This window comes from Hippoglossus stenolepis, chromosome 7 (assembly GCF_022539355.2).
Source record: "Hippoglossus stenolepis isolate QCI-W04-F060 chromosome 7, HSTE1.2, whole genome shotgun sequence".
Lineage (NCBI taxonomy): Eukaryota > Metazoa > Chordata > Actinopteri > Pleuronectiformes > Pleuronectidae > Hippoglossus > Hippoglossus stenolepis.
In genome coordinates, this window is record NC_061489.1 from 17,836,214 (window position 1) to 17,853,337 (window position 17,124).

At 39.4% G+C, this 17,124-nt stretch overlaps 1 protein-coding gene across 1 annotated transcript in view; it reads right to left on the reverse strand.

The window, feature by feature from the left end:
- Positions 1-15,705, reverse strand: part of mrpl11 (mitochondrial ribosomal protein L11) — a 38,714-nt gene extending 23,009 nt beyond the window's left edge. The window contains exons 1-2 of the mRNA XM_035162056.1: positions 15,557-15,705; positions 2,474-2,634 (exon numbers count right to left, since the gene is read on the reverse strand). Of these exons, the coding sequence (XP_035017947.1) occupies positions 2,474-2,596 (123 nt within the window). The 5' untranslated portion in view covers positions 2,597-2,634; positions 15,557-15,705. The remainder of the gene's footprint in view (positions 1-2,473; positions 2,635-15,556) is intronic.
- Positions 15,706-17,124: the final 1,419 nt, after the last annotated feature.

Sequence of the window (17,124 nt, forward strand, 5' to 3'; positions counted from 1 at the left end):
CTAACTGGTAAACAGTGCAGAGGCGGTAAAATTGGGTTATTATGGCCTCTTTGCTTGGCAGCAGTTACAATCCTGCCGGCTGTATTTCTGAGCAGAAATAAAAAATGCTGCAATAGGCTGAGATTAAATCCTGCTCTTTATTATTGGATAGAAAATGTCTGGGTGTATTTTCCCCTCAGAAGTGAAGTCGCTGTCACAGATCAATCTGACGCATCTGACTCCTGAAAGACTCTGGAGAAAAACAATTTCAGCCACACACATCATCACCAGTTGATGAAGTAAACTTGTTAGCAAACAACTCCATATTTACAAATCCAGCAGAACAGAACATATATCCTCGTCGGCATGACATAAACATGTGTGATGAATGCAACGAAAAAAAAGAAATGCGCCCTATAAATAAATAACATTCCCCTTGCATTTACACAGGGTTTTAAATACCATTTAAAAAACCACACACACACGGCAGTACAGTTGACAGTACTCAAGCAACACTACGTGCAATAGAGTCTGATGATAAATCTTCATGGTTTCGTGGTTTTTAATGTGGAGCGATCCCCTCCACATTACACTTTCTCTGATCTGTTAATAATCAAACTATTGATTAGTGCAGCTTTGAGGCAGGTTCCCAACCGTTTTACTTCTGTGATGTAAAACAGAGTGTCATCTGCATAGAAAACTAATGCAGCGTGTAGACAGAGAAAACAACAGAGTCTAGAGCCAAGTTGTATGACTGAGAGGTTGAGTTACTTCATTATTAAAACTATGTGGGAGGAAACTATTGGACAAAAAGAAAAAAGGGACAGAGGGAGAGTTATTGACAATATCAGAGAAGAAGATGTAAAGATCACTCAAACAGCCAATTGACAAATATTAAATGGTAATAGATTAATGCTTCGTGATTGTTTGAGCAACAATGCCAAGGGAGGGAAACTTACAGTTTCTCATTTGTCAAACCTCTCTATTTTTTTTCATGTATATCATTCAAATGATTTTGCCATTTTTTGGTGTGTCAGACAAAACAAACTATTTGAATGTTTCTTTATTAATCTCCTGACAGTTTCCAGATCAAAAGATTAATTGAAAAAATGTTCGGAAAATAACTTGAATATAAAATATTTGTTGATTGTCGACCCAATATGTGAATATATTAGGTCTTTGAAATGCAAAGAAATATGAGCTATTTATTTCAAATGACTTAAAACTAATATTAATTTTGAGCACTAAATCACAGTCTGCCAGGGTGATCGGGTAAATGAAATTATTTTATTTTACGGTGCAGCTGGTGAGAGCAGAGAATGTAATTTTGAACAGAAACATTAAGTAATGGGGCCGTTGCTGTCAGACAAGAGAAATGAGATATTTTCACACAAGTTAACTCCTTTCTGACACCTACACACTTTCCATTTCCTGATTTAATGAATAGCGTGTGTCTCCTTTCCTGCCAGCTGAATTCACTTTTCCATTCTCCTCTGAGTGTCGTCATTAAGTCACAAAGATGGATTAACTGTGAGAATTGATCTGGTTTCCAAGTGTGCAACAGCATCCAAGGCTGATGAGCACTGTCCATTAAAGAGGCTAACTGGATCATTTGTATGTACAGAGTGAGCCACAGGCGTTTTTCATTCAATCTTGTAAAGGACAATCACATTTTAATAACTGAATGACCATTAGAGCAGAGCAGATTGTGACTTTATGGTGTGACATAAAATATAAATTTACAGGAACATTTTTAAGGGAATATGTTTCTGAGATCAGAAACAAAATTAGGTTTGTGAGTTCTACAGGTATTTAAGTTTTAAAACACAAAAAGAATATGTGTTTACTGCAAAAGATAATTGGTTATTTTCATCCCCTAAATCCAAACGGTTTTTGTTCACTGCTACATTGTGACTGCTGACATATTTTATTATTGTACAAGCCAATACATAAATTACTCTAGTTAGAATTGGCACAGGTGGTGGTGCATCCCTGAGCAATAAAACACAGAACAACCTCAGCTGTCTCTCCGGAACAATTGAAGCGGAGACACTGATACAGGAATTTAAGACAAGACCTTCACATGTTCAATCCCATTTCATCAGCTGGCTTGTAAAGAGTGAGGCTAATGTGTATGGACAGCTGCTGCCGATGGAGGTGTCTCTGGAAACTGTGAGAAAATAGTTGCAGACTGAGGCCGAGTGTGGCACCCACCTGCACAATGGAGCTGTGCGACTAGAATAAGAATGGGAATATAAAGAGGGCTATGAGGGGAGATGGAAGTGGTGGTTGCGGATGTGCGATGAGGTGACTGAGCAAATGTGTGATTGGCAAAGTGAAAATGGGGAAGGATCAGGTTGTCTCACAGTTAATGAGAGAGGGTACGCAGAAGGTCAGTTGATGAAATGAAGCCCTGCTCCTGCAATTAAGGTAATACTGCCGATTACTCGGCGTGAGCAAATAGAACATGAAGTGAAATCGTAAGTAATTTTACCTGTCCCAGAATGGGGCCGAGGGGGGGTCCAGGGGATGCTTGTCCTGACCTCACAATAGCTCGGATTATACCGCCTGTGTCCAATCTCTTCACAGCCTTGGCTGCCTTGGAGATCTTTGACATCTTTAAATCTGCCTCCGAGTCAACTGAGAATCCATTCACTGAAAACGCAGAAGAAAAAACAAATTAGCATTGCGAACGTACACAACAAATCATTTACACACTGGGCTCATTAAAACATCATACACTCGAGTCAATACTGATACCCACAAGCAAAAACCCGTGCCTTTCCATTCTGCAGCGGGCAGGTAATTAAAAAAAAAAATCTTTCCCTTCGATTTGCTTAGTGAGAGCCACTATCCTGGAGGTGTTTGTATTGTGGATCAGCCGCTGAGTGAGATGTTAGCCATGTTGAAGAACCACGAACTGGTAGGATTTAAACTTCTCACTGAAAAATCATGGAGTGCATGCCAAAACGCCTCCATCGCCTCACCTCTGTTTCTGATGCGTCGCGGCTAAACTCCCTGTGCTGCAGCAGAGATTCCTCTCCACCAGTAGAGGTTAAGAGTCAAGGGCGGAGGAAGGATAAGTACCAATACTAATACACAGAGGAGGTGTCATCGCCATGTACCAACGCAAACAGGGGTTGGCTTTTTCATTCCACCTTAAAATGCATTTGCCAAATCAGGAGTCAATTAGTGGAGTGCAGGGAATGGCCTGAACTCCTGGCCTTTCTCTAGGGAGGCAGAACACATAAAAGCAGGCCTGTAATCCTCTGCTGGAATAAAACTGATACTGACACAGCTCCAAAGGAAAAAAAAGGGGAGAAGAAAAAAGATCAATGACTGGAGCCAAGGGACAAATACAAGTTTTAAGGTTGAGCCTTGTGATTCAGGGGAACCCTGCATTCAATAAAAATAAGTACTTGAGGGGAGAGAAGACGTCCAGCAATGATTCATTGTAGGCAACAGAGGGTATCCAATTAGATCAACAGAAGAGACAGTACAGAAAAGATATATGGGACCTCACGCTGCTTTGGAGCAACAAAGGGGGGAAAACTGCTCCAAAGAAAAGTTGTTATTATATCTGGGCTGCTGATTATCCAGCATCCGTTAAAGTGCAGCCACCGTGAGGGAATATTTGTAGGGGCTTTACGGTGATTTGCATACCACAAGAAGAGTCCTAAATAGAATCCATTTAGATTGAATTCCCTCAAGATCTGTATTTACAATGCGACTCACATACAATCTACTACCACTCACCTAATGTGTTCTGCTATTTCATTGTAGAAAACTTGTGTTGCACTAGTGCCAGTGAGAAAATGCAGACCAGTATATGAATTAAATCTGAAGTGAGAGAGTCCACTTCTGTTCTCAAACAATGACAGAGATACTCAGGAAGACTGAATGGGAAGACTGCAGAAGCTGCTTTCAGACATGCACTGATCTCCTGATGATCTCCTGAAATGGTCCAAAGGGGCTGTATGTGAGAGGCTCGGCAGCACAGCAGGAGATCATTCGGAGAATTCTCCGCGAGCAAGTGGACGTGTTGATGACAATTCTAACATGCAACAGATGCAAAACTTTTTAAGATCTCAGATTCCAAAGCTTCAGAAAGAGTTCAGACATTCTGGAGGAGCGAGATCATCTTTTTAAAAGAGCTGTTAAAAGTTTAAGACTTGCTTTCAGGGTTAAGGTTAGAGTTAGGTTTAGGATAGGGTTAGGTATTTAGTTGTGATGGCTAAGGTTGAGGCGCTAAGGAATGCATTATGTCAATGAGTATCCTCACTAAGATAGAAGTACAATAATCTGTGTGAGGGAGGAAGTGCAAAACAAATATTCATAAACAAACAACACACTGCACTGTACATCCAGAGAGAGAGACGAGGTTTAACTGGAGTTTTGTGAAAGTGAGAAAAAAAAAAACAATTAGGTCCAGCATCAAATGTTGGGTTTAATTCCAATTTGGGGCAAAGGGAATAACCGTTCTGAGAGAGGGGAAATGACAACGTCATGCTTTAATGCACCGCAACTACAATCTCAGTCGGAGTATGAATAATAAAACCGCAGTTCGCTCACAAAATGAAATCACTCATCACAAGGCCATGCAGTGAGCGCTGAAGAAGAATTGACCTACATAAGGCATCACAACTGCACTGACAGTACGTTTCACACGGCTGAATTTACATTAGATTCAAGGAATGAAGCGGCATCAACTGTGCAGGGGTGTAAACATGGTGCAGACCTGTACAATCAGAGCTGGGTTAATGTTTTGCTGTGAATAATCAAATCAAAGCTGCAGTAATTTGGAAGGAACAGAGACAATTTTCAGCGGCTCTTTAGGCGGAATATTACATTTCTTCGGCAATTACCGGCAACAGCGTCGTTGATAACAAGGAGTACACAGAAAGAGCAATTTGTCAGGGCCATGCAGAGTTTAAGTGTAAGAGCACTTTGTTAAAACAGGCTGGATAAATGACACGTAACAAAGCCAGCATTTAAATTACTGCCTAATAAAGAAACGTCAAGTGAGCAACAATAGAAACAGCGCAAATGTTCTGCAAATTGCTGTTGCAGCAAACACTGTCGTTCCTTCCCCCCACACTTCAACTTAAATGTATTTACAATTATTCCCTTAGGGTTTGGCACCAGGTTTCTGGTTATCAGCTCCTGCTGTTTTGGTTAATAAATCGTCTTTTAACACCAACACCCACAAGATAAAGTTTCTTGGCCTGCCTAAGAAATCTGGAAGTTTTCAAGCGTTTGTGCTGCCTGTCAAACAAACTACCAGGGACGGAAACACAACACCTTTGACTGAGGTAAACATGTCAATAAAACTGAGCACACGGGAGAAAAGCTGGAGGAAAAAAATCCCACCTGTCAGGGTAATGTGCAGGTCTGCATAAACTGTTGTGAGAAGATAATATGAAATTAGACTCCTTGTGTAAAATCTCATTACATTTCTATCATCATCATTAGAGTGTGTCTGAACATTTCTGAGGGGTTTTCATACAACAGCAACAGCAGCAGCTTCGATGGTGGGTTTCAACTTGATTAATACTGACTGCACTTCAAGGATAAAGCTGACTTTGATTAAAGAAATTAATCAGTTTGCTGTTAAAAAACTGGCTTAATTGCACTGGTGAAGCCCACTGCTGTTTGTTGTTTAGGCTAATAGGCTCTCTTTAGTCTTCATTAAGCAGCCAAGCAGTAGCCAACATGAGCGGAGATTCTAAATCCGTTATTTATTTAAAAGTCAAGGTTACTACGGATGTCCTATAAAATGTCCCAGAACATTGTCTCAGCCTAAAACAGGTCTTCCTCTCTTTATTTCTTTCATATCTTGTTTTTACTACAGCGGGATGAAAAAAAAAGCTGAATAATAATCTACCTCTCAGTGCTTTGCAGCTGCAACAACAGAGAATCAAAGTCTGATTAAATAACCTTCATAGCTCCGCTGAATTAAAAATGAATAGGCGGAAAATGAAGTCCAATATTTTCTAATAAAAAAAGATTCTGTGTTGTCGCATGAAATGAAGAATCAAACATGATAATCGTGTGAAGGAAACACTCAGACAAAAGGTGTATTTGAGTGTGACTGCAGGTCTATTTTAGAGCAGCTGTCTGTGGTTGGTTTGTTTCTCTTCAGCTACCATGTTCCCTCTTTTCATCCTAACCGCCTTTGCAGGGTTGGGAAACTCAAGCCCCCCAGACTACAGCTAGTATTGCTGACTTGTGCTTTAATTCTGACACAAATACTTGTTTCTACCTCTGCAGAGGAGGTTATGTTTTCACCAGCGTTTTTCTGGGTTATTTATTGGTTGAATTTTAAGCAGGATTACACAAGAACTACCAAACCAATTTCCACCAAACTTGGTATAGGGATGGGATCTGGTGGTGGAAGGTTGTATGGTCTTGGGTGAACCCATTCAATTTTTGTGTGGATTCAGATCAGGGTAAGGATTGAGTTATTTTTTTGTATTCTTTTTTACTGGCTTTAACATTGTGAGTGATTCATGGACAAGGGGACTGCTGGGCCTTGGTGGAGGTGTACACTCTCTGACTGCCCTTCTAGTTATAGATGTCAGGAACTGGAAAAGAAAGTCACTTTAGCACCTTATAAAACCCAAACCACCAAAGTCAAAATTTTGGCGGAAACTTGGACATTAAATTAGTTGTAACTAATGTATAAATCATATTTAATTTTGAAAACTAAGCTGGCAGCGTGGTTGTAGTGACCACAATATTGATCGCCATTTGGTTCCAGGCTTAGATATTAATGATGGCCAAATAATGAATCCAAATGACAGTGACAATCTCTTCCACCCCTCATTCTACTTCTCCAGATGCTGACACTGTGGTTTGATGGAAATGCCTCAACTGTTGGATGAATTGTAATTTGTAAGACTTGGAACAGAGAGAATAGTCATTACACCCACAGGATGAATACTAATGACATTGGCGAGTCCGTGACTTTTCATCTAGAGCCATGTGCAGGTCACACTTGTTCTTCACATCCATACATCCATCTGATGGGCTGGCACAAAAACCTTGTTCCCAGACAGTGAATCCTAATGTCCCATGATCCACTGACTTTTCATCGGGGGTTTCAATCTCAATTTCACTAAGAGCCAAACTCTGGGAAAAGAGAATCATGTCAATGGCCAGACATTTATTGTTTATTGATATGCTTTTATTCAATTTATATATCTTTGATGATATTAATGCATTTCTTGATGATGATGGTGATCCACATAAAGCCCTTAACAGGTCAAAAGAAACCACACAGCCAAACTCACCACAACCTGCCACAGGCTCGGATAGGACAACCATGGGTAATTTAATAAAACAAAATGAATTCTGATGAAATAGATGATAAATATTTAATTTTGTTTTGTCAACAAGTCTCACATAGCTCGTTTCACATGCCTGAACACAAAACTAGTCAAGAGGATCAAAGCAAAATATCTTTGATCATTTAATTTAGAAACAGCACAACACTTTGATAGGCAATCGACTGCACAAACATCCGAAACATTGCAACTAATCTCACATGCAGCCAACAGACGTAAACAAGACTCATTCAAGTTGGCAGACACCTGACATCTTTCCTTTGATGCAAGTTCATCAGTTCTTGGCTTTAAGTCCAGAGCTGTGGCCACTTTCAGAATGAAGGCGAGATGTGAGGCAGATCTGTGAGAAGATTTGTTGATCTTCATCACAGATAACATTTGCTGCAGACACACACAGCCTGAAGGTTGAGCTGTGTTTGTCTGCTTTCAGCATCTACAGCACTGTCCTTTCATGTGTCACTGTGTGTTAAGGAGCTTGCCAACTTGGTGCAGTGTTGGCACGCCCGTCTGGTTTGGTTTGGCAAACAGCAGCTAGGCGCAAAAAAATTTGTTGAGAAACTAAATTGATGATTAATGAATCCAACTTTGCAAGGGGACGGATTTTGCTTATGTGTTTGTTATGTAATCCAGCGCCACCATGAGGTTGACATTTGTCTTACAACTACTGAATGTTTTGTCATAATTAAGTGAAAATCTGATCAAATCTGATCATTTAACACTTCTATTATTTTGGTTAATGATCAAATATGCAAAATTAATAACATTCTCATCTGCCTCACCTTTATTTGTGTTTAGTGTTAGTATTATTATATCTGCTGAACATCAGCGTGTTAACATGGCAAATATGGTTTACATGCTGATGTGAATATTTAACACTGTTGTGCCTATCGTAAGTACAGTATTACAGAGTCGTTATCATGGCTGCAGACTCATTGCCAGTCATTTTAAAAGACTTAGATTCTGCAGAGACGATATAAATTTGTCAAACATTCAAGACCATTTATTACCGTGGTAGTTATCCCGTTATTTCCAGATTTATTAGGCCACTTTTTAGGAAATGTTGTAAATCAAATCAAATATATGGGACAGGATTTTTAAAAGAGTCAGGAAATGAGGGGAGAGAGTGGGAACAACATTCAAGCAAGGTTCCCTGCTTGAATGTCTTTGACAGGATTATATACATGTTACCCATCCCTGTCTGTGCACACATGAAGCATTCCTTTATCTTACTGGCCTAATCTTCTGTTTTGTGTGATAAAAATAGTATTTACAGCTCAGTTGATAATTCCCAGCACTCATTTGGAGGGTTTTAGTTAGTATAAATTTACTCGAGCAAGCTTCTATCCGGGGTTAGGTTTGAAATGTGTGATCCATCACTTGATACACATTTCTGGTCCTGGGGGTTTAATTATGTGATAATGTGATAAGAACTGACATATTCTTATTCCAGTCTCATCACTCAGTCTTAACAGAGAAACCCGCTGAGTTTCCATCTCTTCAAACAGATAAAACCTGTCACAATCCATTTCCAAACAGAAACCATGATTAGTATTCTTTGAAATTACAAGGAAGAGGAGAGCATTCCCTCTTATCTTCCACTGACACTTAAACCAGCTGTGACAACTGGTTTCGTTCAACTCTTAGTTTGGCAGTCCATCTAGTGGTAGCATTCACCTTTACATTTAATACAATAAGATACGGTGGTGGCACAATTCACTCATATGAACATCACTTCTAAGATCTCCTTGACCACAACAAGATGCTGCCACCAAACAATTTCAGATGAACATGAGGAAAAGACCTTGGAGACAAGCTAAAGTCCCTGGATACAATAGAAAAAGAGAACATGCATAGTAAAACTATACTACCAATTTCATTTTTCTGCTCATCTTTGCAGAAAAAGGTTTGAATGCCATTAGAGCCACAATAAATCACTGGTGTCCTTGAACACATAACCCAAATATCTGTTAACAGCACAATAAACAGGAAGGCACAGGAAGGACCTTCGCTTGCAGCAGGAAACTCTGCGATCAAGTATTTGTTTAGACGCCACCGTGTTATGAATTAGGAGCTGCAGATTAACTGTAATCGATGAGCCTAATGCAGCGACCCAACAGAACAAATGTACCGGGCTGTGATCATTCACTGAGCCACACCAGAGACACCGTGGATGAGATTAAGAGATAACGTCAGATATACAGTTATAGTGAGCCAGTTATATGCCGATGCTGTTCCACTACATTAGTATTCATCCCATCAAACTCTGGCCCCGGAGCTATTGATTGCCGAATGCCAAGCGCAAAAGGCCAGTCAAATAAAACGAAAAACTCAGGAAGAGTCCGGAAGATCCCACAAGACCAAAAATGGGAACTTTAGCGACCAGGCTTAACCTTGATGTGAACCCGTGAAAAATCGATAAGTGATCATTTCCACACTTTAAAGGAATGAACACATTTTACATCACATAGCCTGAAGTTAACACCAGATCTCATTCGATTAAAACTACAAATCAAGCACAAAGCAGCGATAAATGCTTCACATTCAACATTCAGAGTGCAGTTATCTTGACAAATATATTCTGATGAAGGCATTAGCACTTTTCATTCGTCTTACATTTAGCTGATATTCTTATAGTGAGGACAGACAGGGCCAAAAATATTAATCACAGACTAGAGGGCGACTGTTTTCAGTGTTCAGCATATTTTAAAGTAAAATCCATCACAACGTGTCTTGTATCAATCTTCACAAATCAATCCCTCTGTTGACCATCTACAATTTAGCCAAGTTTGTACTTAACATAGATCCTGAGGAAAAATGCTTTAGAAGAATCTGTTAAATGTGTTTTTTTTGGTATTTTGGAACAGTAGTACTTCAATTGTATTTGATTTGGCTGCAACTTTGTTTACCCCTGAGACTCCAAAAGTGTTTTGTTGACTCAAACACTTCACCCACCCCCTCCATTGGCATAGTGGTGAGTAGATAATTTTTCTATTAACTATGCCTTTAATGGTGGACAATTACTGCAATACAGATAGGGCTGAAGGGTTTCCTATGAATTACTTAGACTGCGGCGGCCTGTCCTAATCTGAATTGTCCAGCCACAGTTTCATAATGGCATTAGGTCTCTAACCTTGTGTTTTGCACTGTTGATTCACTGTAGAATCGAGTGCACCACTCTTCGCCTCACCCGCTCTATCCCTCTTGCCCTCGACAGCATCGGGAGAAATCAAAACATCCATTAAGTTTTTATCGTCCTTTCAAGCAGCCACATTTCGTCACGGATTCTGTTGTAGGTGTCTGTTTTCCCGTGAGGATCACGCAGTTCGCCGCAGGCAGGGAGACATGGGTCTGCACTCTTACTGTCACTCAGGCTCTTGTGTGTACTCGGGGGCCAGAGTGCACACAAGAGTCCCAGTGACAACCACCACTCCAAAACCAGAAGATGTTTCAATGGATATAATGTAGGATAAGAAGCTGCAGCAAATCCTCACATTTGAAAAGCTGCAAGCATTAAATGTTTGGCTTTTGGCTACTTATCTGCCAATCGACTAATCAATTAATAAACCAAACATCTCTTCCCAGCATGTTTTACAGCTGTAAAACCTATCATCCTGTAAGGTCTTATTTCAGTCTTGACATACAGAACACTCTCCATTCTTTTTTCCAGTTTAGGGAAATGTCAATGCAGCAGCATACAATGATATACTAAGTTGTGATGTACTCCCAACACTTTAGTTTGCACACAGTCTTGACCTCAGCTCCACACCACTTTTGTTATGAACTCGAGTGCCAACTATGAGCTTGGCTTCATCGTCAAACTCCTGAATAGGAATAAATCTCTGCAGCCACATTCAAGATCTTGTAGGAAGTCTTCACAGAGGAGTGGAGGCTGTTTATATCAGTATTAATGTCTGGTTTTAGATTGAGATGTTCACCAATAACACAATGTACGGCTGAAATGTTTGGTACTATTGGCCACATGTGTTATTTCAGTTCACTTGCCTCCCTGTTGTTAAGCAGCCACCACCGGAATAAGACACTTAATAAGAGCAGCAGTTTTATTACTGTTGTACGAAAAAGAAATTTGACTACTGAAGCAGCACATGCCCATCACCGCAGCTCGGGTTCAATCCAGGACCTTGTACTTGAATAGTGATGACTCCAAGTTGAAAAACCCTGCATGTATTATCTCTGTTTGCCTGTGATCAACTCCCAGGGCGGCCGTTTTCTTTACCGGCTACCCTGAATTACATTTCGCTCACTCCATCATGTTTGAATGGCAAGACAGAAAGTGTTACAAACTGCCTACGCTTGGAATAAATCTGAAAAAGCAACAAACAGCAATAACGAGGCGTCGCCAGGAGAGAAGGTACTTGAGAAATGTAGGGAGGAGAAAACACGCGCACAGTTCAGATCCTACTCTGACATATTTTGCAGACAGGCAGTGTTATATATGTGGTGGCTAGATAGCTGTCATCTTTTCTAGTGTCAGAGCACAAAGCACATCAACCCCACTGACGGGGGTGTCATGAAACAAAGGCTATAGTTGCTGCAACTTCTGATTCACAACAGGACATGTTGAATTTTACATCTGGATTCATGATTTATATGACCTAGATTAGGAACAGGGAGCAAAAAGATATTTTCACAGATGTTAACATCAAACGTCTTGATGTTGTTGAGGATAATGGGTCACAACGCACAAACAAGAAACGGGAGGAGATGAAGAGAAAGATAAACACAATGCAGGCAAAGTCGATGGCAGGAGAAGCTTCGCAGCCATCCGAGCGAGGAGACACGTGGGCGCACTTTGCTCTGACATTACAGAATCCAGTCTTCAGAATTACAGCTCGGAAACAGCAAGCCAAGTGTGACGGCAGCCAAAATGTGACAGTAAACACTCTGAACTCCGCCATCTGCCCTTCCCCTGCTGCAGCTAGACCTCATATCCAGAATAATGGCAAAGTATTAATATATAACAGCATGGATGAGGAAGCATGAACTTTGGAGATGGCACCAGAATTAACAGGGGGCAAACCTGAATCTCTCCAGCTATGAGAAATCTGCAAATCAGATCTTTATTTAGCAGGAAAGGATGTGCAGTTAGGGGATGACTCAGCGATTTTCCAACAGTCTGAGCTGAAAAGATCAAGGAGGTAGAGATCTACAGAGGAGAGTTAGGGCATAAGAACAGAAGTGAGAAGAGGAGTTTTTTTCTTCCATTTTGCATTTCGAGAATAAAGTCAGAATGTCAGGAAGGAAGTAAAATAAAAAGGTCAAATAAAACCAGAATTTGTCTTTAATTTTTTTGTACCTCAAGAACAAAGTCAAAAAGTGTCTAAATTTCAATATTAAAGTCAAACATTTCAGCATTTATATATTCTTTGTTCACCAAATACAAAAGAAAACTACCACCTGGCCCTATTCCGTACAGACCTGCTCCACTGTCATCACCCGCCTAACTCTAACCCCCCGTCCACATGAGGTACAGCAAAATATAGTTTCTTCATCAGTGGCGTCATAAAACTGAGTTACGTTCATTTACCAAAGACAAAGCCATCACATCAGGTTTTACATATCCAGTAATCTCTGGCCTCATGCTACCTTACATAAAAACACATGCACCATGTAATGAGGGGTTCCAACCTTTTTCAACACGTCTTTATGGCCTCAATACGAGTTAAATATGGAAGTGATGATGAGTCACCAAACAGGCCAGCTTCACTGCAGCATTTTAAAAATATTCCTCTGTTCCCTCCTCCTACAACTGCTTTGGACGTCAAAACATCAAACATATTTGAAATGAAACATCTGTGATTCTCACTGAGAAGCATTTTAATCTAATCTTAGGTCATTGGAGGTGGTTACACAAATAACAGGCAGGCTCTTTAGCAGAGAGTCCCTATTGCTGCTTATAACAGTTTAATCAATTTAATTAAGCTCATTAATTCAGAGCCACACACTTCAGCTCTGCAGGTCTGGTTATATGAGGTCAATGAAAGTTGCCGTCCAACCAATAAGAATCATTTTCAGTGGTATAAATTATTTTAGGTGACCTTTAGCACATGTTTCATATTAACAGGACTTATTGTAGGTCCTCCGATGATTTTATTATGTAGTTTAAGGAAAATCTACTCTAATCATTAACAGAAAAGCATTTCCTCATTTATCTTCAAGGATATAAAAATCAATTAGGTACAAACTGACCCAATTAGGATTTCATTTAAATTAGCAGATTCAAAGTTTTACAGACTGGGAGATGAATGTGACTGGGTGTTGAGTAAAGAGAGCGAAAATAAAAAATAAACAGTTTTCACAGCTGAAATCCTGAAATGTCAAACACGGGATGAACTGAGATGAATAGTTGATTAAAATTAATTGACCCTAAGAAATCAGTCATTGTAAACTGAAAACTTTGTAGATAAGACATAACAAGATTTCACTTTTAATTGTGGGAAATATGCAAGTCATTTGCACAACAGGATTAATCCACAAATCTGGAAATTAATAGTTGCATATTTACACTGGTGTAACTAATAATCTAGTCATTGCTGCATTAAACTGCTTGAATAAAGGAATAATGAGTGTAATCAGTTCACGCTTTGCTTTTCCAGCTATGACAAGTTAAAATGTCTGATGTGAAAAATTTTAAGTGAATCTGATTCATTTGTGAACAATTAGGAAACATGAGTCTTCTGGTGCTTGTGAGAATATTAAGCTTCAGGTTAGTAAATAAAACAGGCAGATGCAGAACAAGACGGACAGACCTGAGGCCTGCTGCCGGTCACGAGGTAAACATGTTTTACATTTTACAAATATTCACACCAAAATAATAAAACAAACAACCAATACTACAACAATTACTCACTCATCAGAGAGTGAGTTTTCAGAAAGTAAGTAAATATTAAAATTTTAAAAAGCTATTTTTTTAATAAGTAAATGTCAGGTCACTGTTTTCTTAATGTGAATATTTGCTGGTTTCAATAGTTTTAAATGATATTAAACTAAATATCTTTGTGGTAAATGAATCAAACTAAATATGTCTACTTGGGCTTTAGGCAATAAACACTCTCATGACTTTTATTGGACTGAAATATTGATCCTGACCATTAATTGTAGTCCCAACCCCCAGGACTTTCTTCAGACTTTTTTCAATCTTAGCAAAATTCTGATTTGGATTGCATAGCTGGCAAATAACATGTTTTTACAACTGAACTTTGCAGCCTTCAAACACTAAAAAGCTCAAGGCAACGACACAAATACTTAAATCTCCCAAAACAACTGTGTCACTTTGTTTTAATGCAAAACCTCTTTGCTAATAACAAGAAACTGAGGAAATGTTAGAAACAAAAGAGAAATCTGAACAGAAACTAGAACAAGTTGAAAAAAAATCAAAACAGCATTTATCTCTTAGTCGATCGTATTATCTACCATATTATTTTGCTGATGTTCTCACTTGCATACACCATCTATTCATACATTCATCTATACCAATATTCTTTTGAATGTTCTACCTCAAATGTATCAAATATTTCTGTCGAAGCAAGTGATCATCCTTTTCTGTCAATAATGAGATTAAAACTTAAATAACCTTAAACCTGAGAGAAATAACGATTTGACATTAACCATAAAGATTATTAAGATATATTGTGATGACATTTCTGACTATATCGTCCAGACCTAACAGAAACACGCAGCTTATATATATTGTTAATCAAATAGAATCTTACTCATACTTCCTTCTGTTACTTGAAAAACTAAAAATAGTTGAGACCCACAGCATTCACACACACTCTCACACACTCTCACACACACTCACACACACACACACACACCACACTCACACACACACACACACACACACACACACACACACACACACACACACACCTCATTAAGAAGATGTGAAGCTTTGACTTTGTCTCCAGTCTGTTTTCGGAGATGCTCTGGTTTTGTTGTTATTTCCTCTGAGGCCTCGGTGAATCCACTCGTGACAAACTGTCACACACACGATGCAGTGTGTGTGGACACCACCAGCTCATTAATAAAACACCAACACATTTAAACTGGACGTGACGCACGGAGGCAGCACTTTGTATTCACGACACATTTACTCACACGTATCTGCGGGAGGCAGCGGATACGCAAAGTCCGTGAACACAACATTGACAACATGTGAGAGAGAAGCGAGTTAAACCACAAACAACGAGAGAAGCCGCGTGTCTCCGTACCTGCGGGTTGTCCGGCACCTTCACGCTGTCAGCGGCATCCTTCAGGGCGCAGACATGTTGGATCACTGAGCTCTGCCCACTGTCCGCTGCTGGTAATCCCTGGCCTGCCACCTGCTGGACTGGAGGAGCAACTGCCACACCAGCCAGGAAACAGTGAGCTGAGGTGTTGCTCATGGACACTTCAGCAACTGGGATTTGGTCCTTTACTTAACCCTTCTTAAATTACTGATTTCCTTTTAGATGTACCACTCATATTTTTTGGTTTATTTACATTTTAATAGTGTCATAGAGTAGAATATAATTTATTTTATTGTCTGATTTGCACAGAGTATAGCGACATTAAAGGTTCAGTGTGAAGAATTTAGTGACATCTAGTGGTGAGGTTGCATGTTGCAGCTGAATACCCCTCAGCTTCCCCTTCCAAACATGATAGAGAACCTGTGATAACCTTCAGTTGTCCCAAAAACTCAAAAGGTGATTCATTTGTCCAGTTTGGGCTACAGTAAAAAAAAAACATGGCGGCCTCCATAGAGAGGACCCATGCCCGATGTAAATATAAAGTATATAAATATAAAGCTTCCATTCTAAGGTAAAGAAAACAATTATATTCAATTTCTGCCAATAGATCCCTTTCACCTAAATCTCACACACTGAACCTTTAAGATCCAGAGCTGATTACACTTAGTCAAGCACTGTACAAAAATACATTTATTTGACAGAGCTTCATGGAAATCTGTCCAGTAGTTTTTGCATTATCTTTCTTACAATCAAACCCATTAAACAAACAGCTTGGCAAAAGTAATAATAATAATTAAAAAATCTCAACTGCCAACTGCTCTTTGAAACACGTTTAGCAGTAGGAGGTTTATTTACATGTCTTCATCAGCCAATGAAGTAGAATCTCTGCAGTTCCATCTTCTGATGAACTTTCAGTGACCTTATTTCTTTCAACTGCTGTTTTCAAAGTCAAGATTAGACAATGATCATCAACTTCAGTGGATAACAACAACATGTGGTGAGTCTGGTGCAGTTAAATACCGTGAGTCACCACCTCAGGTTGTCACCTCAGACTGACAATATGATCAAATAAGATTGGACAGTTTTGTTCTGTTAATTTAAGTGTCTGCTTCATTGTCATTGTGTCACCTGGCTCTGGGTAGTGGAGAAAAAATGAATTCATGTTCTTGTGCTGCGAGATAATCTCCCTCCTGTGACCTAGACCAGAATAATCCTGTAATTAATTCTGTTACATAATGAAATGAGCATTAGAGACAGAATTTCTATTAAAAAGGTCATAGAAGCATGGACAGAGTTGTTGATTGAATTATTTTTTTCTGATAAAAATATGTTGAATTGCTCACACTTAATCTGAAACAACATAATTTTGACAAACATAAACATTTGTTGGACATGGTTCAGGACTGACAAATGTTTGTTTTCTCCTGTGAGTCAAATTAATTGCAGTTTATTCCAGTGGGAACTAACAGCAAATTCAATCAAGCTTTACCAAGGCCCGCACTCATAGATATTAGTCCCTTATGTACGTCTGGTATTTTTCATTTAGATCC